This window comes from Tamandua tetradactyla, chromosome 17, assembly GCF_023851605.1.
Source record: "Tamandua tetradactyla isolate mTamTet1 chromosome 17, mTamTet1.pri, whole genome shotgun sequence".
Classification (NCBI taxonomy): domain Eukaryota; kingdom Metazoa; phylum Chordata; class Mammalia; order Pilosa; family Myrmecophagidae; genus Tamandua; species Tamandua tetradactyla.
Genome location: NC_135343.1, coordinates 75,081,006 through 75,107,231, shown reverse-complemented (window position 1 = coordinate 75,107,231; position 26,226 = coordinate 75,081,006). Strand labels below are relative to the sequence as shown.

At 43.7% G+C, this 26,226-nt stretch overlaps 1 protein-coding gene across 2 annotated transcripts in view; it reads right to left on the bottom strand.

Annotated features, from left to right (window-relative positions):
* RASA3 (RAS p21 protein activator 3) overlaps positions 1-26,226 on the bottom strand; it is a 235,278-nt gene that overhangs the window by 87,461 nt on the left and 121,591 nt on the right. For both annotated transcript variants that reach the window (XM_077134966.1, XM_077134967.1), the window contains exon 3: positions 16,970-17,073. In XM_077134966.1, coding sequence (XP_076991081.1) covers positions 16,970-17,073 — 104 coding nt within the window. The remainder of the gene's footprint in view (positions 1-16,969; positions 17,074-26,226) is intronic.

The window sequence follows — 26,226 nt, the reverse complement described above, 5'->3', positions numbered from 1 at the left end:
ATCAAGAATATAGCAAAGATATTTGTATCCTAGCCAGTGCAATAAGTTAGGAAAATGAAAGAAAAAGGCATACAGATTGGAGAGAAAGAAAGTCTTTCTTCTCAGAATCTATCAAAACACTCTCAAAAAAAGCTAGTAGAGCTAATTAGTGAGTTTAGCAAGGTCGCAGGATACAAGTTGATAAAAATCAATTGTAAAAAAAAATCAATTGTATCTTTATATACAAGCAATGACAAAGAAAATTGAAATTGAAAGGTAACCAGTATTGGGCAGGCCATGGTGGCTCAGCAGGCAGAGTTCTTGTCTGGCATGCCGGAGACCTGGGTTTGATTCCCGGTGCCTGCCCATGCAAAAAAAAAGAAAAGGAAACATTTTCAAATCACACCTTTTTAGGGTTTGTACTTTGGTGTACTAAGATATCTTTGTCTACCCCATCAAAAACATGAAATATCTGGGAATAAATCTTAAAAAAATATGTGTAAGATATGTATACTATAAATACATCACAAAGCACTTACAAGAGAAATAAAAGAAGACACAAGTACATGGAAAGATATAGCACGTTTGTGGATCAGAAAACATGATTTTGTTAAAATGCTAATCCCCACCTCCCAATTAATCTGTAAATTCAAAGATATTTCAACCAAAATTACTGTGGGTTTTTTGAACCCACAGAAGCTGACTCAAAAAGTTGTATGACATGGAAAGGACCTATATAACCCAAACAAGTTGGTGCTAGAACAAAGTTGGAGATCTCACACTACTTGTTTCAAGACTTTTACCTTGAAGATACAGTAATCAAGACAGTGTGGAATTAGGATAAGGACAGACATACAGATCAATAGAACAGCATAGAGAATCCAGACACAGACCCACGTGTATGGTCAATTGATTTTCAAATAGATTTCAAAGTCAGTCAATAGAGAAAGGATAGTCTTTTCAACAAACGTTGCTGGAAAAATTGAGCATCTACACAAAAAAAATGTACCCCGATCCTTAGCTTGTGGCATATACAAAAATTAACTTGAATTACACCATAGATCTAAATGTGGGAGCTGAAACCACAAACTTGCTCGAAGAAAACATAGCAGAAAAATCTTCACAATTTTGGGATAGGCAAAGATTTCTTAGCTTGGACAACAAAAGCATGAACCATAAGAAAATTGGACTTCATCAAAGTAAAAACTTCTGCTTCTCAAAAGGCACTGGTAGGAAAATGGCAGACAAGCCACAAACTGGGAGAAAATATTTGCAAAACACATATCTGATAAAGGACTTGTACCCAGAATATAAAAGAACATTTAAAACTCAATAATAAGAAAACAATCTGATTAAAAGGGCAGAAGATTGAACAATTTACTGAAAAGGAGATACAGATAGCCAATAAGCTCATGAAAATAGGCTCAACACCATCGTCATCATGGAAATGCAATAAGAACCACAGTGAAAGATGAGATATTACACCTCTATTAGAGTGGGAAAAATTATTAAAAAATAAAAACTTAGACAATACTAAGTGCTACTGATGATATGGAGTAAATGGAACTCCCATTCCTTGCTGGGAGGAATTCAGAATGGTACCGTCACTATGGAAAACAGCTTAGCAATTTCTAATAAAGTTAAGCTTACTCCTACCCTATGATTCAGCAATCCACTCCTAGATATTTACCCAGAGAAATGGAAACACTTGTGCACACAAAGACCTATATGAAAACATTTATAGCGGCTTTATTCATAATCAATAAAATTGGAAACAGCCCAGATATCTATAATCGGTGAATGGACAAACTGTATATACCCACATAATGGAATACTATTCAGCAACAAAAGCCACAAACTACTGATCTGTGAACAACATGGATGCATCTCAAAACATTATGATAAGTAAAAAGAACCATACACTAAAGATGACATACTGTATGACAACATTTACATGATATTCTAGAAAAGGCAAAACCACAGGAATAGACACCAGACCAGTGGCTCTCAGAGACTTAGGGTGGAGAAAGGGGGATCAACTTCAAAGGGGCACAAGAGAACTTTTGGGGGTGATGGAAATGTATTTTAATTGTGGTGCTGTTTACATGACTCTCTATTAGATGAAATTCATCAAACTCTATATCTAAAAAAGGTGAATTTTACTGTATGTAAATTACACCTCAATAAACCTGGTTCATTAAAAAAAAAAAGAAAGAAAAAAGAACAAAGGCCTCTTCCACCCTAAGCCTCCTCTCCCCCAGAAAAGAAATTTCAGGAAGCCTCTACCAGCCCTAAGCCTCAGGCGACACAGTGAGGACAGGGTTTTACTGGAACTAGGGCCTCCCAAAGGCAGGTGGAGGCTCAGAGGACGGTCCCCCCAGCAAGAGCTGCAAGTATGGTGGAGACAAAGCCACTGCCAGAGATAGGAAGAAGGAGAACTGTCCTGGCTTCCTCTCTCCTCCCAATCTTCAACGTCCTCCCAGCAGGACTTCCTACTGACTGAACCTAACTGGAAGCCAACTGCAAGGCAGCAGGAAATGTCATGGGCTCTGTGACACAGAGAGAAGGCGGGGGTGTGGGTGGAGAAGGTCAGATTCTGAGAGCAAATGAGCAGAGGAGGCACCATTTAATATAATTCTACCTACCAAATAGTATTTATTAAACAAATATCCACTTCCACCTTTTTTTATTCATCAAAGATATAAATGCTAATCAGAGTTTCAGATCAGCATGAGATGACCACCCTGAGTTGGTACAACTCTAGCCAAAGAGAAGAAACTTCGTGTTTGTCTTGATAGCCTTACTACAAGTAAAGAAACATTTCTACTGTGCTTTGGAAAATACTGACAAGTTCTGGGGCAAATCACTACTTTGACAGATCTTAAGCATCCAAGGTCTCCTGGTTTGAAAGCCCTGATTTATCAGTGGTTCTCTCTAGTGCTAACATTCTTTGATTCCATTAAATTTAAGGCTGCCAACCAAAGGCCAATGGTAAGATGGATGATCACTTTCTATCCAGTGCCCTCCTGTGCTGGATATTTTCCACTGGTCCCTCCGAATCTACTCTCTACTCTTCTGCCCTGGGAGTACACCCTGACACACTGCATCAGTGGCTCTCTTGCCCTCTGGGTGGGCTGGGTTCAGTCAAGGGAAGGCACTCAGGGTAGAGTTGAGGATGGGAAGATGGTACTATTTATTGTTACTGCAGCCCACCATGCAGGCAGCTCTCTTCTACTGCTATTTTTTCCGGGTCTCTCTAAGTACTTCCTCCTCCCTTCATGCCTTCAGGCCTCAGGGTGGTAATAATGCAGCTTGCTGCTAGCCCTTGCATGCTGCACCATTCCCAGTTGACGTCCCTCAACTCTGCACACACCCCTGTCAAGCCTCCATTTATTGAGCCCTTCTGGGCTGCCTTGTTTGAATGTGTCTGTTTCCTGCTGGTGCCACCTCCCACTCCTTGACTTGAATTTGTAAAGGAGGCTGCCTATGTGCTATGGCATCAGAGGAAACCTGAAGATAAATACCAGTTTCCTTAGGGTGTATGATGCCTTTAGATCAGATAGGGATGAAAACATAAGAAAAGAGGCTTAAACCATAACAGAGCAAAGAAGTTGGTAACTCTGTTCTTGCTTTCATGACACAAATTTATACCCAACTACTTGGTTTCTCATTCTTGGTAACAACATAATTACTAGTTATAACTTTAAATTATTACTGGAGATCCAGCCAGCCACTTATTTTTATGGCTTTAAAATTATTTGGAAACATCTAAGTCAAATTATACACTGACACACCATAATTTCAAAGACACCAAGAATTGCTAAACATGATTTTGCTGGTTATCTTTAAAAATCGTAGACACCATAACCAGAATGATTAATAAATACCTTATCTAATCATATTGAGGAGAAATCACCCCAGAACTAACTTGATCAGTTTCTCTGATTAAAACATAGGCCAAAAAAATTTTAATTTTTTTTCTTTGGGTTACACTCAAAAAAATTATCACACCTCTAGAAGGATTAATCAAATTACTCTTCATTTTATTATAATTTATATATTGCATCCCAATATTTAATTTCACCTTTCAAACTTCCCGTGCTGGAAGTGTCCAGCAAATGTCCAATGCTGGCATAATAACGCTGAGTGAAATATCAACCTCTAGCCAAATGGTTTAAGATTCTACACTAAAGGTGCATGGTGGCTCAGTGGTAGAATGCTTGCCTTCAATGCAGGAAACCCAGGTTTGATTCCCGGATCATGTACGACCTCCCCTCCCCCCCCCCCCCCCCCCCCCCACAAAAGATTCTACGCTTAGACTCTTCTCCCTTCCTTTCTTCCTTGAACAAACTGAGTACCTGGTAGGTGTTAGGAATAAACAATGAGTGAGATACACTCAAGCCCTGCCCTCAAATTGCTAGCAGACCATAGGAAATATGGTCTAATGAACACAGTTATCATAAGCAAAAGGCATGTTACAGAAAGGAAGCACACGGGATAACGTGAGCACATTGAGGAGAGCAGCTCACTCAGGCCAGTGGAGATCAGATGTCACCTCTTCCAGCAAACCAACCAACCAGAGTCACAAAGGCTAACAGGTAGTAGCTCTACAGGAATGGAGGAAATGGCCCCTGAGAGATGGGATGCCACACAGAGGAACCAGCGTGTATAAAGGCCAGGAAGCAAGAGGGTGCATGGTACCTGGAGAGAAATGCAAAGGATTTCAGAGGACTATTGCCCACAGTCTGGGATTGAAGGAGAAAGGGGAGAAGAGGAAAAGAGGTGATATCAAGAGTTGAAGAAGGGGTGGGCCACAGTGGCTCAGCAGGTAAGAGGGCTTGCCTGCCATGCCCAAGGACCCGGGTTAGATTCCCAGTGCCTGCCCATGTTAAAAAAAAAAAAAAAGAGTTGAAGAAGGGATCCTTTGGCAAAGGTCAATCATGAAGGCCTCGAATGCCATGCTAAAGGTCTGGGGTTTCCCATGAGGGCAAAGAGAAGCCCAGGTGGTACACAATCAAGGAAGCACTATGGTCAAACCTGAATTTCAGAGCCATCACTCCAAGCAATACCTGAAATACAGCTACCAGTGAGACCCTGAAAGTGCATTGTGTATCCTGCCTCCACAGCTCTAAACTTAAAAAAAACTTTCATCATCAGGTTCATTCAGATTTAAGGGCTCAAACTGTAAAGCTCTCTGTGATGGTTAGGTTCTGGTGGCAACCTGGCCAAGTGATGATGCCCAATTGTCTAGTTAAGCAAGCATTGGCCTGACCTTTGCTTCAAGGATATTTCATGACTGGTTGATAAACCAGAAGGCTTGTGTATTAAATCATCAGCCAGCTGATTGTACTGGTGGCTTATAACATCTGCAATCAACTAAGGCGTGTCTCCCACCAATGAGATAATCCAATTTGTTGAAGGCTTCCATTTCCATGGTTGCTTGAGACACCTTTATAAATCTCCTGTTGGTCCTGTTTCTCTAGAGAACCCTGACTAACACACTCCCAATCACAGCCCCATCTTACAATAAAGTCAGATGTCAAATACCTGGTTCCTATGTGATCTATGTCCATCTATTTCCTGCTACTTAAATTGCAAAACGACTGGAATGGGGCAGGTCACAGTGGTTCAGAAGGTAGAGTTCTCACCTGCCACATGCCAGAGACTCAGGTTGATTCCCAGTACCTGCCCATGCCAAAAAAAAAACCCAATCTCTTTGGGGGCATGAGTAGTTCAGTGCTTAGAATGCCCCCCTTCCATGCAGGAGACCCAGGTTCTGTTCCCAGAAGATGTACCCCCCCAAAAAAGAAAACCTGGAATGATCATTGAGAGCCAGGCTGAATAATGAATGTGATAGGCTGAATAATGACCACGCCCCCCCCCCCCCAAAGATATCCCATCCTAATTGCTAAAATGTTGTGGCTTTTTTTTTTTTTTTTTTTTTTGCATGGGCAGGCACTGGGAGGCACTGTGAGCTCTCACTATAATCACAAGTGCCCTTATAAGAGGAGGTCAGAGGATGATTTGAGAAGGTGATGTGCCGATGAAAGCAGAGAGATCTGAAGATGCTAGGCTGCTAGGCTTGGGGATGGAGGAAGGGGCCATGAGCCAAGGACTGCAGCTCTGGAAGTTGGAAAATGTAAGGAAACCGATTTTTCCCTAGAGATCCCGGAGGGTGCACTAACCTGACAGCATTTTGCTCTCAGTCCAGTGAATCCATTTCAGTCTTCTGATCTCCAGAACAATAAGATACTGAATGTGTTGTTTTAAGCCACCAAGTTCGTAGTAATTTCTTAGCAATAGGAAACTCATATTCTCTCCAAATTATAGCCCCAACTTGGCAAAATGTCTACCAGCCACATTCTAGGAGAAAACACCTGAACCCCTTCAAGCCTTCGGTTCACCATTACCACCACCTCCAAACTTGGCGTACACCTAATAGTCAAAGGCTCACGTCTTCTCTTCTAAGACCAGATTTCACAGTGTAGCAGCAGAGGGTCTTGGACAGGCTACAAGACATTTCATTTGAAGCTAACAGCCCTAGGGATCCAAATGTTCGATTTCTGACGTGTGCCCCTCCTCCCGACGTAACGTGGAGAGGCACTGTACAGTTGTGGTAAGTGCCTAGACATTGTGGCCAAACTCAACTCATCGTTTAATGAGTACAGAGTTTCTGTTTGGGATGATAAAAACAATTTTAATGGAGAGTGGTGATTCACAATATTGTGACTATGGATCACAGAACTGTACACATGAAGGCGGTTAAAATGGGAAATCTTGCATTTTTAGCAAGCAATGAACATCCTACTAATAGACTCACCTACTCCCTGTATTAGCCAGGGTTCTCTAGAGAAACAGAATCAGCAGGAGATATCTGTAAATATAATGCAACCATGGGGATTTAAGAGTCCAAGAACTGTAGGGCAGGCTGTGAGCGGGCAGCTCCAATGATGGCCCTCCATGAGCTCTCAGGAGAGGCTGGCTGGCTGAAGCAGGAAGAGTGCTTGCTCTTCTGAATCCTCCTTAAAAGCCTTCTGGTGATTACATTAAGTGCCACTCATTGCAGAAGACACTCCCCTTGGCTGATTACAAATGCAATCAACTGTGGATGCAACTGGTGTGGTCATGATTTAAGTCCATGAAATGTCCTCATTGCAACAGACGGGCCAGTGCTTGCCCAACCAGACAACCGGGCACCACCACCTGGCCAAGTTGGCACATGAACTTAACCATGATAAACCCAACACATAAATTCCTAATAAAACTTGGATAAAATTATATTATTTTCCAATTAAGCCACCCTAGACAGAATAAATCATGAATGAACATGCCATGCATGTTCTCTACTGTAGGAAGGTTCTTTACTGGCCTCCTTTTGTTTCTTATTCACCCACTTCAATAGCCTGAATAAGAGGTGTGGTGATGCTGCAGGAGAGATCACTCAGGGGTAGGAAATAAGCAACATGCATGGAGTATTCGAAGAATTCATGTGCATACCGACATGCTGAAAAGGAAAACTGGGTGAAAGGAGAGAGAAGAAAATGATGAAAAAGCATCAACTTGGAAGGAGGGAGGAAAGGAAGAAAGAGGGAAAGGAAGGACTTCTAAGGCAAATTCTACCACCCAACAAGGAAATAAATAGGGTATGTTTCTAATTTTCTCAAGCCAACCTGTATGACGACAATGTTCACAGTGGCCGAGAGAAGTGAACAGAGCGTCCTGCAGAATTCAGGAAATGCCTCCATACCCACCATTCCTTTGTAAACACAGCTGATTTGGAAGTTCTTATGGAAGAAGTAACTGTTTCTCTCCCCCTTGGCTATTAAATCAGAACTACTTAGGTTCAGGAATGCTTTCACACTCACAATGCAGGCAGTTGGTGCCAAAAATCCGACAGAAAGTACAAATCTAAATGTTTAATTAAAATATGAAATGTTGAGACTGAAATTTTATAAAGCCATCTAACACACACATCGAATGGAGATGAAAATGCAATTCAGAGTGAAAGCAAATGAGTCATGGGGAGTGTGGGGGAATGGGCTGGGAGAGCCTCCTTGAGGTTCCTGTGTGAGGGAAATGATTTCATCTAGCAAGCAAAGAGTATGAGACACACTTTTCTTTCTCTCATTTCTTTAATACCTGTAGTCATTATTATTATTTTTTACTAGCAAATTCTACATGGAATATTTTGACTCCTTGTCTCACCACTTGCTAGCTGTGCTTCTTTTTTTTTTTTTTTTTTTTTAAAGGAAAGACAGAGAGAAGGAAGGAAGGATAGAAGGAAGGAAGGAAGGAAGAAAGGGAAACATCTTTAAACATTTTCTTGTTTTATTGTATTCCGTTTCTCCGTATTTGTTACATGGGCTGGGGCCGGGAATCGAACCGAGGTCCTCCGGCATAGCAGGCAAGCACTTTGCCCGCTGAGCCACCGCGGCCCGCCCTAGCTGTGCTTCTTTAGGCAACTGCCTTAACCTTTCTGAGCCTCAGTTTCTTTTTCATATAGGAAGTGCCGGTTATATCTACTTCTTGAGGTTACTTACTAATTTTATGCACAGAAAAGCACTCAACACAGTGCCTGGCATATATACGTATTCAGTAAATGTGAGTTTCCTTCTTGCCATAAGAATTGCTTGAAAAACTTGATAAAACTGTAGAATTCCAGACCCACCCCCTGGGGAATTAGCACATGCACAAATGATATGGATATCTGAATTTTTTTTTGTTTTAATATTTATTGCGGTAACATACAGACAACATAAAATTTCCCATTGTAACCATTTTAAAGGATACAATACAGGGCTGTTAACCGCACTCAGTGTTGTGCTACCATCGCCACCATCCATTACCAAAACTTTTCCCCAAACAGAAGCTCTGTGTCCATTAAGCATCCACAACCCAGTCCCGATCCCCAGCCGTGCCCCGCACCCTGTCATCTACTTACTTTCTGTCTCTATAATGAGTATCTGAATTTTTAACACTCGCCCCAGTAGCAAAGGAGAATCATGGTGTGACAGGATACATTGCATTTGAACTAATCACTGAAGGATTAATCAGATTTCAGAAAGCCGAGACACATTTAAAAGACTTTCTAGTGTTAAGACAAGAATGACCCACAGGTAGAGCATACAGTGAGGGGAGAGATGAGGGATACGCGGGCAAGTACAGCTATGCAGTTCTCCACGTGTGCACGCATGCACACACGTGTGGCTGTGTTTATTATGAGGGATATAGTAGAACGTGGGAAGTTAAACCCAAAAATCTAGTTTGGGTCAAATGATTAAATGTCTTAAATGCCAAGCTCGGAAGTACGGACTTCCTTCTCCAGGACAAATCAGACAATGTGGCCTCAATCTTAGCAATTTCACTTCTTTTTAAAAAATCCAGGAAAAAATGGAAGTGTGTGGTAACCCCAAAAAAAGGTTTCTTGAGATGGAAGACTATCTATAAAACAACTTGAATTTTTAAAGTAGAATAAGTATAATATGCAAAGATAATTTCAAAAATCTTTCATTCTTTAAAGGGATGTTTATTGAAGGCCCACTGTGCTTAAAGCAACATGATAGATGTTGAAGAGATATAAAGATGGAAGAATTTCTGGACCCTGACCACACAGGGCCCTGTTAAGTGTCTTGCATTTTATCCTATGTGCAACAGGACGTTATGGATGAGTGTTAAGCTAGGGAGAGATCATGACAGCACACACTCAGAAAATGCAACTCTGGTTGCCATAGGTCAAAGGGATGGGAGGGAGAAGGTATGCATATATCTATATGGAGAATCCTTAGGATGCATCCATAAGCTGCAAGAAGTGAGGGAAGCATTAAGTAAAGTAGCAGCCAAAGCAATGAAGTGGACTGGATGGGCCCTAGAGCAATTTAGGCTGTGAGGGTGGAGGGAGAGGGCAGTATCCAGGCTTATCCAAAGATTGTGAATTCAGCTGGGAGCAGGAAGCATCGGGGAGATCTGGGAGGCAACGAGGGAAGGTACTGAGTTGGCAGCCAGATCTACAGAGAAACAGCCAAAGAGAAAGGAAGAAAACCAGGAGATTATAATGTCAAGGAAACTGTGGTATAAGGAGCTTCAGTGGAAAGGGGGTGATGTTTTGAATGCTGCTGAGAAGTCCATTTATATTTGGACTGAATATACCCCTTCATTTGGCAACACTGATGACCTTCTCAAGGGCACCTTCCATGCAGGGGTAAAGTAAAAACTGTGTCAGAATTGGTTGAAGGACAAGCAGCTGGCAAGGAAGTAGGTAAAAAAAGACAGGTAGACAAGCCGCTGGAGATTAAGTCTGGATGATTCAAATGCACTTCAAATTCAAATTACCAATAACCAACAGTTAAACACCCCAAATTCCTTTCTCCTGCCAGGAATGTCCAATGCTACAAAGCAGACATTCTAGATTTAATGCTCAGGTCCAAATAACTACAATTGTTACCAAATTTGGCTTCTCGATTTCTACTTTTAGAACCAGAGTGAACATGAAAAGGGTTTTCCTGAGACAGATGTACATTTGAGAACTCCCGGGTTTAGTTACGAAGCCCCAGGAGCTCTCAGAGTGGAGAACATTTAAAGGGAAAGTCCTTGCTCTAAAGTCGGCCTTGCATGGAGCAGGATGTTCTGAGTTCCCAGGAGAAGTCAGTAAAAAATTTCGGGAAACAATTACCCCCTTTATGGTGAATGCTTTCCAATTATCAGTAGAGCTAGACAGCTAAAAAGCTCCCCAGAACGAAGCTTGCAACCTATTTTACAGGGTAAAACATTCCTGAAGCATTGCTCTGAAATTAGGGGGTTGTTTTCTTTCCATAAATTCTAGGGCGCCCCCTCAGCATAGTGCTGGATGCGGCCCCCGAAGGATCGGTGAAACACTTTGCTGGGAACCGAGGTGCTGGTAGCTCGGCAGCCAACAGCTGCGGAATCGTGGCAGCCTGTTCCAATGGTCTGCAGGCCACTCCAAGCGGTGTCACAACTTGTGCACGCATAATCACAAAATTGCAGCTCCCCGTTTAAAACACACACCATCAAAAAAAAAAAACAAAATAAATACAAAAAAACACAAATAAATAAAATAAAACAGAAAAACAAAATAAATAAATAAATAAAACACACACCATCAACCTCAAACGTTTCAACAAGAGGTCCTCTTAAAAACTCAGAGTTTAAAAAAAACCAAAAAGACTGAGGGTATCTTTCACTAGAATGAGCTCATTTACAGTATATTTTGGCTCTATTCACTTTCAGCTTCTCCACCAAATTAAATTCCAGTTACACCAGTGGAGACCATTCCAAAGGGGAAAGACGTTTACATTGTTCGTTATGTGAGGCTTTCTGGATCCATAAAAGCTTGGTGATACAGGTTGGAATTTCCTTTTTAAACATTTCAGGGTTTTTTTTGTATGCCTGGTGAAAAAAGCAAAATACACATAGGCTTCTGGGTTTGTTTTTACAAAGTTAGCGGGAGGCCTTTTACTATTCTTGGTTTGGTCTCTTAGTGTTTTCCCTAAATGGAGTCATGAGTTTCTGTTGTAATTAATTTCACTTATTGTTCACATTTAGAATTGCTGCTTCGACTATAATTCACATTTTTATTCAGAACCCTTGATTATATGCTATGACCACGCTCCAGGGTGTCACTGGCAGCCTTTCCCACCCGCCCCTCATCTGGTAACAGAAGAAGGAAAATGATTTGAAGCAATGGATGCCTCGCCACAATGGTGGAGGGAAACGATTGGAATTAAAAAAAAAAAGAAAACAAAAATTTTTATTGAGAAATACCCACACAGAATCCAACCACACCACACAATCAATGGCTCACATTATCATCACATAGTTGTGTACTCTTCACCATGATCATTTTTAGAACATCTGCATCTCTCCAGAAAAAACAATAAAAGATAAAAAAAAAAAGAACCCATACATCCCATACCACTTACTCCTTCCTCTCATTGTCCCACAGTATTTCAATCTACCCAAAACCGTTTTTCTCTCTCTAGTATTTATTTATTTATTATCCATATTTTTTTACTCATCTGTCCATACCCTGGATTAAAGGAGCATCAGACACAAGGTTTTCACAACCACACAGTCACACTGTAAAAGCTGCATGGTTATGCAATTGTCTTCAGGGAAATAATCAGAATTTTGGCTCTCTTCAACAGTACCTCCATATCTTCTTGAGATTGCAACAACCAGAGCTCCACTTTCTCGAGATTGCAACAACCAGAGCTCCATTCAGATGGGGGCAACTTGTACCACACCTCTCCCTTCCACAGCACCAACTCCCACAGCTGCGCTGGGCCTCGCTCTGTCTAGGGGTCCTTCTCCAAATGAAGGCTGGCCGCTCCCCTCCAGTGGAAGGGACAGGGATTGGGACGAGGGGAACCGAGCTGTGGCTCAGCACCGCCACACCCCACGGGCCATGGAGCACACTCCAGGCATGAACCCTCTGAAACTGCTTCTCAGCTGCCAGCTGGGGAAAGGGGCACCAATACCTGCCCCATCTGCTTTAGGAGGACAAAACAACCTGCCCGGGCTGCTCACTGCGCCTGGAACAGCGGGCCTGGCTCAGAGCAGGGAGTAAGGGGCGGGGGAAGGGTCTGAACTGGTAGCAAAAGCCAGCTGGCAGTTACCCCGCAGCTTGTAAACAGGGAAGCATCATTCAAAGATAAAGATAACCAAGCATGAATGCTGCGAGGAATGGTAGGGACTGTGGTGTGGAAGGGAACACGTGGAATAAACGAGAGCTGGTGAGACACCGGTAGGTGGGGGCTGCAGAATGCAAGGGGGCCCCCTTCCCCACATTGTTAAGCCGCTGTTCTGTCCCTAAGTCCTGGCGGAGCCGGGTGTGCCCTGAGAGCATCTGAGCCCCTGGGCCAAGCTCACACGACGGCTGGGCAGGCTAAAGGGCAGCCCAGCCCGGAACTGAGCTCCTAGGTTCCAGGGCAGTGGCGTCCTGGCTGTACTTGAAGCGCATTTTTAAATCATGGTGCATACGCTCTGCCCACAGAAGAGACCAGCCCCCGTGTGTTCTCAGGTCAAGAGAAACACCACAACAAAATTTCTTAAGACAAAATGATTCAAACTCTGAAGACTCTCCAAAAAAGCAGGGCAAATGAATAAATACATTGTCTGGGTTTCTCCTGTAACAGAGAGATTTCACATGCAGCCCCCGCCCCCCGATGGAAAGCATCAGCCCCAGGTTTTCTCAGAAAAAGGGTGTGGACAAAGAAATTTCACTTATTTTGGAATCCATCACTACAGCTTTTTTCCTTACGTGTTTGCCGTTGAGGCAGGCTATAAATAAACATTCTCAATTTGGAGCTGAAGATTATCGACAGCCTTGCCACTCTCTCCCCAGGGTTACACTAAATAATTGGTCGGTGATTGTTAGCGATGGCAGGTTTAGGGTTTTCCCCTGTTCTTTTCTTAAACTGGATGCCATGGCTGGGTAGCGTATATCAAATAAGGAAGAAAAATTGTATCTGCTCCTCCCCCAGCCTCTTCTCTAATACCCATCCCTCTGCTTCAGCAACCCAACCAATTTTCATTATGCACAGCTCTTCTTGTCCAAAACCCAAACAAACAAAACCCACAGACCCTTACAAATGATGCACAATTAGCAGTCGAAAAGCATGAAGATTCACCGAAGTCCAGGAGGGAAAGGGGCTTGCCTAAGGCTTACGAACAGGGGGCTGGGACATGGTCCAAAGGACTCCCAGTCCACTAAATAAATGGTGCAGAACTTCTGGCTCAGAAAGAAGGACTCTAAAGGATGGTATTCTAACACAGGACAACCCAGACAGAAGGGGCTATCTTTATTCCCTGCAGGAACAGCATGTCAATGCCTGCCAGTTCTGGCCAGCGGCAAGGATGTTTGAGTCATGGAAACCCTGACCTAGAGGTCTCAAAGTGGAGGCCTTCAGATGTGTTTTTTTGATGTTGTTTTTTTTTTTTAACATGGGCAGGCACCGGGAATCGAACCCGGGTCTTCCGGCATGGCAGGCGAGCATTCTTGCCTGCTGAGCCACCGTGGCCCACCCCTTAGATGTGTTTTGACTGGCCCATATAAGTTTTCAGATTTTTAAAATTAACTGCCAGTGGTGGAAAACCAAGATTTTTCAGCTCTGTTTGGAAATTTATAAGATCTGGCCACACTAGACCTGCACATTCCTAGGCCACGCTAAGCTGGAGCTGTGGTGGAGCCCCACCCCCAGGAACAACCACTTCCTCAGACCTGGAACCTGCCTCTAGCTCACCACAGGCCCCACAACCTCCTCGAGGCTTAGCCTGGGCCAGCTGTTAGACTGCCTGGTCTCAGGAGGCATTCGGGTTTGCAGTCATATTTAAAAACCAGAGCTCTCTGAGCTCTGTGCTTCAACACCAGGGGCATTTAAGAGAAAAGTCTGGACAGGGCTAGGTTCTTTTCTCCTCACTTAAATTATACTGGCTTCCCACGAAGGCCAAATATGTGGGCTCAAGCACAGCTTGGAAGTCAGGTTGTCAGAGATCTTATTCTAGATGTCTTTATATTTTAGACCAATTTCCCTGATTTGTCTTCTCCCCACGTTTGGTCGATGAATACTGTAGTTGAGTACAAATTTAGGAATAAAAGGTCCACCTAATGCTAATAACCAGAAGGAACTCGTCACCAGGATGGGGCACACTGGTTTGTAGGGCACTCCAAGGACACCACTGGTTTGCAGGGATCTGATATGGACCATGTCATATGGTACCTCTTGGTGGCCACAGTAGAGTTGGATGGTTTTCTGCTTTTGTTTCTGAATAGCAGACTAGCAGAATTCCAGATCCTTGGATATGCTGAACACTGAGGCTTGCCACTGAAAGAAGGTGTTAAGAAGCTGCTAGATGAAAAGAGCACGACATAAGGTTATTAGGATTGTATGTAAAGTAATGATCACGACCCTTTAAAGCAATCTCCATGAAGAGAAGAAAGAAAAAGACTGGAAGAAAATGAAAATCTTTGCGAGCAAGAGCAAAAAGTGGAAATGGCAACGTTTCCACGATTCTGAGCATTTTAACACAGCACCTGGCAAATAGCAGGCACTCAATAAATATTTGTAGAATAGTAAATAAAGAAATGAATGAAATACAAAAAGATATCATAGGTTGCATAATGGTGGAAGGAAGTATAGGTGCTGTGGGTCTCTCAAATTTCTGAACTGTCTTTAATATGCTTATATTAAGATTACACTTATAAACATGCATCTGTATGAATGCACATTGTTCTAAGGAGTGAATAAAATAGGTAAAAATCCCTGCCCCCATGCAGCATACATTCTAACAGTAGGGCACATGCAATAAATAAGAGGAATAGTGAAATTGATATTAGATGCTGATAAGCTTGGGAAAGGGGAATAAAGCAGGGAAAGGGACTTCAGAGTGAGTGGTCAGGGGCAGCCTCACTGAGAAGAGGTGGATGGAGTAAAGACCTTGAAACAGGAGGCAGTGGGCCAAGGGCTAATGACCTGTGGTCTCCTTGGACAGGGGGCACCTCTAGTTACTATGTTCATTTCTTGCACCCTGAAAACACTTTGCCCTGATGTGATCTCTGCCACTGCCACCAGCCGAGGACTGGTACGGGGTGTTGACTCTTTAGCCTACACAGTGTATAAGAAATGGCAACTTTCCCTGCTTTCCTTTCTCCTTCTCAGAACAAGTCACCCATGACACAATTTTGGCAGCTACAGAGGATACAAGAAACGTCCACCAAGTGAAGAATCTGGGGTTCAAATTGTTGGTAGCAAACTTCCTTCAGCAGCCCCCACACTGCATTCATCTGTGTCTAGTTCTTCCTTCTCTCCACCTGTCAGGTCGTGGGCCTCCTCCTGGCTACCCCAGGCTCAGCTAGAAGGCAAGAGCTCCAGCACCGTGCTATTTCTCTCTCTCTCCCCTCATTTTCTCACTCCTAATAGCAGTGCTCCAGCCTGACACAACTGGTCTCCACGCCAGTGACCCCCTTATAAATGGGACTGGCTCACAGTGAGATCCTCCAGCCAGGATCCAAGACATGCACGTCTGAGACCTTCTACAGGCAGGCTGGAGCAAACACCCAGCCTCCAAGAGAGACAGGGACCACTCAACGAGAGCTGCAAGGGGCTCCTCTGCTTCTTACACAGCTATCTTCTGGGGAAGTGGAAACCAGAGGGAAACTGAGGGCCCAAAGAGGAAAGTGACTCGCCCACAGCCAAGGAGCTAGTAAACAGCTCAGCTGGGGTGCAGAGGCATCTGGCCCCAAAGTTATCCGAACTACCTGCTCTCCCTCCCTGGCTGACCCCTCACTCGTCTGACCATGTGGAGGGGGTGGCCCGAGTCAGGCATGGGGGGAGCTGTCTGGAGGTTACAAAGAGAAAGGGCAACTATACAATCCATTTGCATGCTGCCTCTCCAAACAGACTCTTCAGAAGGAGTCCTTGGAAATCGTCTAGGGTTTGGAGGATGCATATGCCCTTGCCTCGAAGGGCAGATCTGGAGCCTTTTCCTAACTGTATTTTGGTCACTTAGATTTAATGCAAACTCTTGGTTTAAAGCTCTCAACACACAGATGGCCCAGGGAACAACTGTCCATCCCCACACGAGGCTCTGGAACCAGACTACAGCTTGAGGGACATTCAGGGCACTTGCCCCAGCCAGAAAGGGTGCGTTGCAGAAGTCCACTGACCAGGACATGTGAAAGCCCAGGGAAATGCCAATTCATGGGCCCGTTTCCCCCAAGGGACCACCCCAACCTCCCCAAAGGCTAAACATCCATACTCAGCACAGCTACACAAACACATGAACATGCCACACTTTTATTTTTTAAATGTATCTTAAAATTGAACAGTGATCCAACATTCTTTTTTAGTTCAGAACAGTATGGGATTGCTTGCAAAAGACCATCCCGCTTCTGCCAACCCCGAATGAGATTGCAAGGGCCCCTGTTTAGAAGATGGTGGGAAAAAATGAAAGATACACCCATTTAAATACCTACCTATGATGGAATCCCTCCGGAAAACGTCTCTATCAAAAATGTAAAAGGAGAGGTGACGAAAGCTCCGAGGAATTTCACAGTAAAAGTCTTCTCCATAAAAGGGGCTGGACAAACAAACAAAATGAGCATCGTTAGAGCACACGCTGCAGGGTTATCTGTACTTTGCTCTAGGCAGGTCAACATTCCTAACTGGACACTACCTGGGAGGAATTCTGTTCTCAGTGCATTAGTTCTTATCTCCTCAGGTTTGAAAGTGCTTTAAGATTCTTCAACACCATTCTCAGGTACAAACCTGTAATTTTATTTTTAAATGTACCATAAAAATACTTAATACCATATTTCACCTGTGAGACATGAAATTGCAGTTAATTGGGATAAAAGTCAACTCCACAGTAAGCAGATGTGAAACAATCTCCCAGCTTTCACCTCAAAGGCAAATAATAGTAAGTGAATGAACATGTTTAGTCCTACAATGACCGGTTGAGCTGAGAGCTTAGAAAATGAGAACGCTTAGCAGAAATTGTGATATTGACAAAATTATTTCTATTGTACCCGCTTCAGATTAACACAAATACTATAGGACTGTCACAGTGTTTTGAAGAGGACTGGTTGGGTAGTAAGTGGAAGCAGTCACTTTGTAGTTAGAAGCAAAGCACACAAAGATAAAAAAAGAGAGAGAGAGAGAGAGAAGAAGAAAAACAAAATGTAAAGCCCTGCGTTCTAGTTCCATGACATAAGCCCAGACACTGATCCTCCTTTTCCCATGATTCACTGCAAAACTCCCGACGGAGCAACCACCCAAGCTTCTCTCCTGGGGAGAGAACCTTCCCTCTGCCACACTTGATCACCCTCTTCATACAATCCCACCGCTTAGCTCAGCCCACGCATGAGTCACCCTGACAGATGCAGCAGGCACCACAGATGGAGGCTTAAAAATAAATTGCTAATTCTAATTAAGGGGCAGAAAGCCAGTGGGCTTTGTCATTAAACAAACCTCCCTATTGTTCTGGTCAGACACGAGGCTGGGGTTAGGAAATGGTGGTTCATTAAAGCCACATCAAATATATGCCCCCAAACCAACCCTGCACTGGACCTACATTAACTGTGCAGGAAATTTAGCCATCGCGAGGATGTACACGACACACTCATAATTAACTTGAAATCTGATACAATTCCATTTTCCTGCACGTTTATGGCTAAGGTCTAGAATAGGAAACATGTAAATTAGTCCAGTAAGAACTAAAACAGTATGCTGCATTTCGTTAGAAGGCCACAGAAAGAAAGAATGCTTGTTCCTAACAAAGTAGAAAAGAAAATAGGTAAATCACTGATACCATGTATGTCTCCTAATAAAATCTTATTGTGAATGATGAAAATATGACAATAGGGAAGGGAGGAAAGAAAGAAAGGAGGGAGGGAGAGAAGATCATTTCCCAACTGAGAGTTCTAGAGCCATGTTTTATCAGTTCTGAGTTTACCCCTTTCTTCTTTCCATTTTAACATCTCTGAAATAAGAATATATCTTTCAATCAATTTAAGAAAGAATTATTTCACAGATTAATTAGCACATGCCATATCATTGACAATGTCATAGATACACTAAAGTACAATTTGGAGGGAGAGGGGGGTCTCCAATGCCCTATTTCTTGATCTTATGCCACCAGTGTCTCTTCCACTTTCCACCATGTTGTTTTCCGTGATGAAATAATAAAATCAACATAATATTGACTTTCCCCTTAAACCCATGCATGCGATATGCCAGTCAAAGACTGTAGCTAAAGACAAAATTACCCAGCTACTGAAACAGATGCTCCACATTCTGACTCATTTTGTAGCTTGGGAGCAGTTGAGTATGACCCAGTTAGCCGCAGAAAGATGGAGCAAAAGGAACAAACCTAGAGCTGAGAATCAGACTCTCCCAGAGAAGTGAGGAGGGCTGTGGGGAAAACCAACCCAGATCTGAGTAGTGGGTGACATTCCAGCCCTCCGAGAGCAATGTGATGCTGCAAGGACTTGACACAGGGATGAGGCCAGGCAGCCAGCCTCGGGAACACCCAACATGGGGCAAGGGGGTTCGTTTGGCCATTGCTCATTCATTCACTCAGTAAATGTTACCGAGAGCTTTCTCAAGTCTAGAAAGTAGAGCCTAGGAGAGAAGATGGCCAGGACATCTGTGCTAGGCCTGGAGACTACAACTCGAGAGTGAAGGGGCATAGATGATGAAAGAAAATGGTGGGAAGGGAGTCAGGCTCAGGAGACAGGGCAGGGATTCAGAGCCCGGTGTTGAAGTTGATGGTGGTGGTCAGCAGGAGCCACCTGGGAGGCCAGGGTCTAGGGCAACTGGGAAACCAGGAAGTTCTGACAGCTCAGGTGAGAAAGCCCCCAGTGTGCCAAATTCTTCCAGTATTGGCAATGCAAAGGACCCAGAAGAATCAAAACCTTCTTGAAGAAGAACAAATTTGGAGGACTCAACCTTCCTGGTTTCAATGCTTACTACAAAACAAAAGTAACAGGATAGTGTGGTACTGGCCACAGGACAGACAATAAGTCTCAATGGAATGAAAGGGCCCAGGGTCAACTGATTTTCAACAAAGGTGCAAAGGCAATTCAGTGGAGAAAGAACAGTCCTCTCAACAAACGATGCTGGGGCAACTGGACATGTGAAAAAATGAATTGAGAATCTTACCTCCAGCCATACCCCCCAAATTGACTCAAAATAGAATACAGACCTAAATGTAAGAGCAAAAATCAATACAATATTTGGAAAAATATATAGGGGTATATCTGTGTGACTTGGAGTTAGGTAAAGATTTGTGTAGATATTAACACCAACAGCACAATTGCCAGAAGATAAAAAATTGATAAATCAGACTTCATCAAAATTAAAAACAGCTGGCACAATTCATGTATTCTTCATTCAGCAAATATTTATTGAGTGTCTAGGTGCTGGGACCTAGACAAAACCCTTAATTGCACAGAGCTGACATTCTCTAGTTGGCATGTCCTGAGCATTGAAGACACACCAGGCACTCTTCAAGCACCTAACAAGTCATAAAGTATTCGATCCTCACAACAACCTTCCATAATGGGGTCTACCATCATCCCCATTCCACAGACAAAGAAACTAAGGCACAGGGCAGTTTAGTTTATATTTGTTTGCAAGCAAGGATGTACTAGGGCTGGGAGTTTTGAAGCCAGAAGTAACAGGCAAAGCAATGCCCTTCCCAAAGGTGCCCACATCCTAAACCCCAGTCCTGTTACTAGGTGACCCTACCTGGTATAAGGGACATCACAGATGAGGTTAAGTTAAGGGTCTTGTGTTGGGGAGCTAATTCCATTATCCAGGTGACCCCAATGCAATCACATGCGTCCTCATAAGAAGGAGGCAGGAGTGTCAGAGTGGGAGAGAAGGAGATGGGACAATGCAAGCAGAGGTTAGAGCAACATGGGGCCACAAATCAAGGAATGCAGTCAGCCCCCAGAAGTTAGAAAAGGCAAGGAGATGGGTTCTCCTAGAGCCTCTAGAAGGAATGCAGGGCAGCTTGAGTACAGTGGAACCAACTGGGCTTCTGACCTCCATAACTAGCAGATAATAACTTTGTGTTGTTTTAAGTCACTATGTGTCATGGTCAGGTTCATGTGTCAACTTGGCCAGGTGGTGGTGCCCAGTTGTCTGGTCAAGCAAGCACTGGCCTGTCTGTTGTTATGAGGACATTTCATGAACTTAAATATAATCACGTTGGCTGCATCCAAAGCTGATTGCATTTGCAGTCAGCTAAGGGGAGTGTCTTCTGCCATGAGTGACACTTAATCTAATCACCAGAAGGCTTTTAGGAGGATTCACAAGAGACAGTCACTCTTCTTGCTTCAGCCAGCCAGCCTCTCCTAAGAGTTCGTGGAGGACCTTCATTGGAGCTACCAGCTCACGGCCTGCCCTACAGACCTTAGACTCTTATATCCCCTCGGTTATGTGAGATGCTTTTATAAATTTTATAATTACAGATATCTCCTGCTGATTCTGTTTCTCTAGAGAACTCTAGCTAATACACTACATTTATGGTAACCTGCTACAAAGGCAATAGGAAGCTAATTCGCAAGGCAAACTAGTTTCAGAACCCAGGCTCTAGACTGTACAGAACACTGGTTCTACAGCAATCAATGAGCTCACTTCTCCTGATTCAGTGGAACACATGAGAATATGGAAACATGAGAGAAAGCATAAAGCAAAAGGCAGAAATATGCAAAATAAATAAATGAATGGGGTTTTATATTCATATGCAACAATATGCAGTGCCTGGACTAGGAAATGAAGGAATAGGAGTGTCTGGGGCAATTGATGCCCTCCCCTGACCTCAAAATAGTGAGTACGGATGATAACTTCAACCAGAGTCTCTCTCCAGAAGCTGAGCGCTCAAGTTCAGAAAAAAAAGTTGGGGAGCGTGTGAAAAGGGGACAGCTATAACCTACCAGGCCAGCTGCCATATGGCCCATGCCGGTGACACCAGTCAGCACCCGGTCTTGCTCGTCTAACGTATGCCTTGATGACTGACTTCCTAGCTTTTGTAATTCAGTGAGAGACTGGGTGAAGAGTACTTATAAAATCATTCCTTTGTAATGAAAATACTTCTGATTTTTTTTCGAGCATTTTAGAGGAGTATCCATTTAAACACAAAAAATGCCATTCTGTCTTTTAATGAGAGCAGGATGCCTAAGGATTTTCATCAAGCAACAGTTTCCAAGTTTAACAAATGCTTATTAAAAAATCACATTTCTTTTAAAATTCTCTGCCATTTGCACATTTTACTTAAATGAGTCTTCTTGCAATTAATTTCCATTTCTAGGGTTCAGACTATGCACCAGCAGTGCCCAGTAGGAAGAGACAGAATAAGAATGAAATGCTTTGTAGAATCCCCAGCTCTACGGCTCCTTGCATGGGACACTTCATTTCTCAATTTCCAATTACTCTATCTGTAAGGGAGGACTTTTAAAACATTCTAAGGCTCGCTGACATAATATACATGTGAACGCTTTGATGCTGGAAGCAAGACACCCCAAAAAGCCAGCGTGGCCATGTGTGTGTGAGTACACAAGTGCCCCAAAGCACAATGCAATGCTCACACACATACACACACACACCACTGTGCCTCCTTTGTTTCCATTTTCCTCTTCAGTCTAAAATCTGAGCGGTGCTAGGAGAAGAATTAAATTTTAAGGTTTTTTGATCTTTAAATTTTGAGCTTTTCAAAAAGGAAGATACTTCTGATCTAAATGACCAGATGTGCCTTCAGAACACATACTTTCCCCTTTTCAGGCACATGGGTACTTCTGAGGCAGAGCTAATATCATGTGACTCTGGAGAAGGTTAGATGTTCTACAAGTATCTTCCCCTTACCTACAGGAAAAAAAAAACAAAAAACCCCCCACATTCACCTTTAAACTTGGAAAAGAAAAAAAATTGCGGGGGGGGACACCACGGAAATGGCTTTCTAACTGGAGCAGCAAGTAAGAATCTCTAGACTGACTGACTGATCGCTGGGGACAAAAAGTACAACTGCGTGCTGCAAAGCCTTCAGCAGTGGATAATCAGAATTAACTTGGCAGAAGTGGAGCTTATTAATTTTTTGCACAGAATCAAGCTGTTTTCAGCATTTACGAATGAAACCTCAAGTACTGAGAAATTAGCCTGCAATCACTACAAAGCACCACTAACCGGGATTTCTAATAGCTCAGAAGAAAATTAGTATTTCATAAAACATTCATTTTGTTTGAAAACTATGAAACAGCATATCCTGTTTCCCCATGCCAACTTTTGGAGATATTAGCACTGGTGATTATATGAGGCGGCAGCACGTTGAACGTGTCATCTGACCTAACGTCACCGCCCTCATGGGTTTTCCTTCTTTCCACATTGCCAGCTAGACTCCCGGCAGAGCTGTGAAGAGCCTACGGCCCCTGCAGCTTCTTTACCCTCTCCCCAAGAATGAGAGACCCACAGGGCTGCCTCTTCGCAGAGGCTTATCTCGTCAAGTTCAGGGCAGGCCAACCTCGCAGGAACTTCACCAGCCTTGTAGCCTAACTCACCTGCATCTGGGAATTTTGTCTCAAAGCGCTATGAGTTTTAACTACAACTTGTAATGAAAAGAGACAAACCATAAATCCGTTCTGCGTAAATCTCAGCACAAATACCAACGAACCAAACTGCACATGAACAGGGAATTAGGAGCACCCCACGCTATGTTCCTTCCTTACCCAAGCCCCAGTTTACCAGCCTGAAACGTGTAAGGGGTTCCATATGTCCAGTAAAATAATATTGTTCTTTTTCTTAAAGAGCCATCCCTCCCCTGCCAGGCTTTAGGACCCCCAAAAAACGTGGACCTGCCCCTGCTTCTCTCAGAGGAATGCTGTGAAAAGGAAATAAAATGATCCTTCAAAACACATGGTATAATACCCGATAAATGGTAAAGGCACAATAAATGGAATAAAAGGTAATGATAGTAATGGAAATAAAAGCAAGGAACTTACTATGCCATACACACCTCATTTAATCCTCCCAAGAGGCCTTTAGGAGACGTGTCATCATCACCCCTAAATTACAGGTAGGGAAACTGAGGTGCTGCAAGGTTGAGTAACTTATCGAGGGTCCTGTGGCTGATGACAGAATTGGGATTTGACCCAATGCAGTCTGGCTCAAGAGTCGATGCTCTTCAGCTTTACTCATGTCTCCTCCAAAAAGACGGCTGCTAACGAGAACAAGAGCAGAGCATGGCTGCAGGCTGACCCACACTCCAATTACCAGGTGTCCTCTTCTACACCTTTTGGCTCCCTTTAATCAATTCCAATGAAGAAAGACTCCACTGTGTTGACACATAGTTATTAAACACTTATACATTAGAGTCCTGCTGCTTTCTCTGCTAATCTTCATCATGCAAACTTATAAAAAGCTGGATGTGGAGTCTGGACAGGCTGCCCATGGACTAGCAGGGGACAGAGGATGCAGGGAAGCTGTTCCTGCCCAAACTTCAGGCAAGAGGAGTCACAAGCTACGACTGGATGGAAGCCAGAGCTGCCCCTTCCTTGGCCCCCTGGCCAGGGCCACAGGACACATGTACTGGACTTGGGACTTTTAACTTGCTGAGCTCTCTGCCCACAGTTCTCGCAACATAGGAGGGTGACCAACTGTGTGCTTTGCCCAGGACAGCGAAGTTTCCTGGGATGCAGATGGTCAGCACTAGGGAAAGTCCTGGCCAAACCAGAATGGTGGGTCACCCTACCACAACAGCAACCCTGGCCATGACCCTTTTGTTCAATGCCTGCCCCCTCTTCTGGAAGTATGCTCTCTCCTGCTCACTGCGGGACTCACCTGCCCAGACCTACTGACAAACAAGTGAACTCACAAACATGTGTTGACCAAATGAATGAATGAAGTTCATTGTTTGTATTATTATTTTAGACATATTCTGTTGTTACCAATCAGTTGGTAACAAAGACAAGAGCAGAGTACAGCTTTTAAATTTGGGAAAAAATGTCTATGTCTTACTCTGCAATGGTTTTATGGAATTCCTATGCTTTCCTTGTAGCTTCCTCTTTTTGCTCTTTTTATCTCTTCCTTTTTATTGCAAGAGTTTCTAGCTTATTTTTATTTCATTTCCCTGGGCCCACCCCTGTGCAGAAATTCAGATAAGGCACCTCAATTTCCATCAAAGGATATCACAGTCACCCCATATACTTCGTTGATCTTTCTGGCCCATGCCCTTGACCTCATCCAAAGCTGCCACCCAAACTTCCCTGACACCAGCCATCTGTGACTTATCAAAATCTCAGCTGAGGGCAGGCAATGGTGGCTCAGTGGCAGAGTTCTCACCTGCCATGCCGGAGGCCTGGGTTCGATTCCCTGCCCATGCAAAAAAAAAAAAAAAAAAAAATCCCAGCTGAGCCACAGCAGAGGTTCTGGGGAGATGGCGTAATAGGATAGGTCAAGTTTACTCCTGCTCTGAGGAACAGGTAGAGAAGGGACAGAAGGCAACTAGGATGGCGATCCCAGGGTGTAGGTGACCTGGGAGGGTCTTCTACACCACACAGGGAAGCCCTGGTTGCAAAAGCTGAGGAAATGAGATGCAGAGAACCAAAGACTGGTCAGCTGAGCAAACAGCTAAGAGCATCATCCATTTCCAGACGGAGGCCAGGAGCCCTCAGGGACCAGGAAGTAAGCCAAGCAGACTTCCTTGAATGCAGGCGCAGTCTCACCCTGCCCCTCCCGAGTGCTACCTCTCAGTCCCTGTCCCCTGCAGGTGATTGACAGTGCATAAAGGCTGAGGGTGCTTCCGTCCATAACAGGCCACACCTGCCCCAGTCCATTTAGTCATACAACCCCACCCTGACCCCTACTGAGCTCTTCACATGGGTACTTCAGTATACGGCCATCCCAGACCTGCACATGTGCACTGGCCCCAACATGTCACCCAGCTCTGAGCAAGCACTGACCTGCACAGCCAGGCCATATCCGCCCTCAGCCCAAGTGGGCGCAACATCAATCTGCTGTCCTGAGCTCTGTGCATGCGCATTAAGGGCCCCATGCCCTAGATGAGCGCACACCAGGGCCCTGCTCCCCCAGATCCATGCACCCGCACAACCAAATCCTCCCCCACTGCTGGGCGCCCACACTCGCAGCCACCAGCATAGCATCCCCAACCTGTGCCTATCCCTGAACCGCAATGCACCACCACACTGCTGTGCCCGACCCTGCACCTTGCATTCTGCTCCACAACCATCCCACAAATACAAGGCTTCAGACTATTTAAGGAAATCAATTTCCAATGTAAACCAATCAAGATATTTACCTGCAGTGAAGACAACAGAAGATCACTGAACATATTATGATGCAGACAGATATAGCCTAACCTAATGATCAAATTAAAACACCAGAGGTGACACAGACATTAGAACAGCTAATCGAAGATGTTCTTATAACTCCACTAAATAAAATAAATGGGATGGCTAATGACATAAAGGAGATCAAGAAGACACTAGAAGAGCATAAAGAGGAATTTGAAAGAATAAATAGAAAAATAGCAGGCATCATAGAGGTAAAGGATGCTGTAGACCAAATAAAAAATATACTTGAGACACACAACAGCAGATTTGAACAGGCAGAAGAAACAGCTAGAGGACAGGAGAATTGATTTTGAAAACTCAAAACAGAAAATGGCAAAAAAAGATGGAAAATTTTTTATTGGATCTCAGGGAAACGATGGACAAAA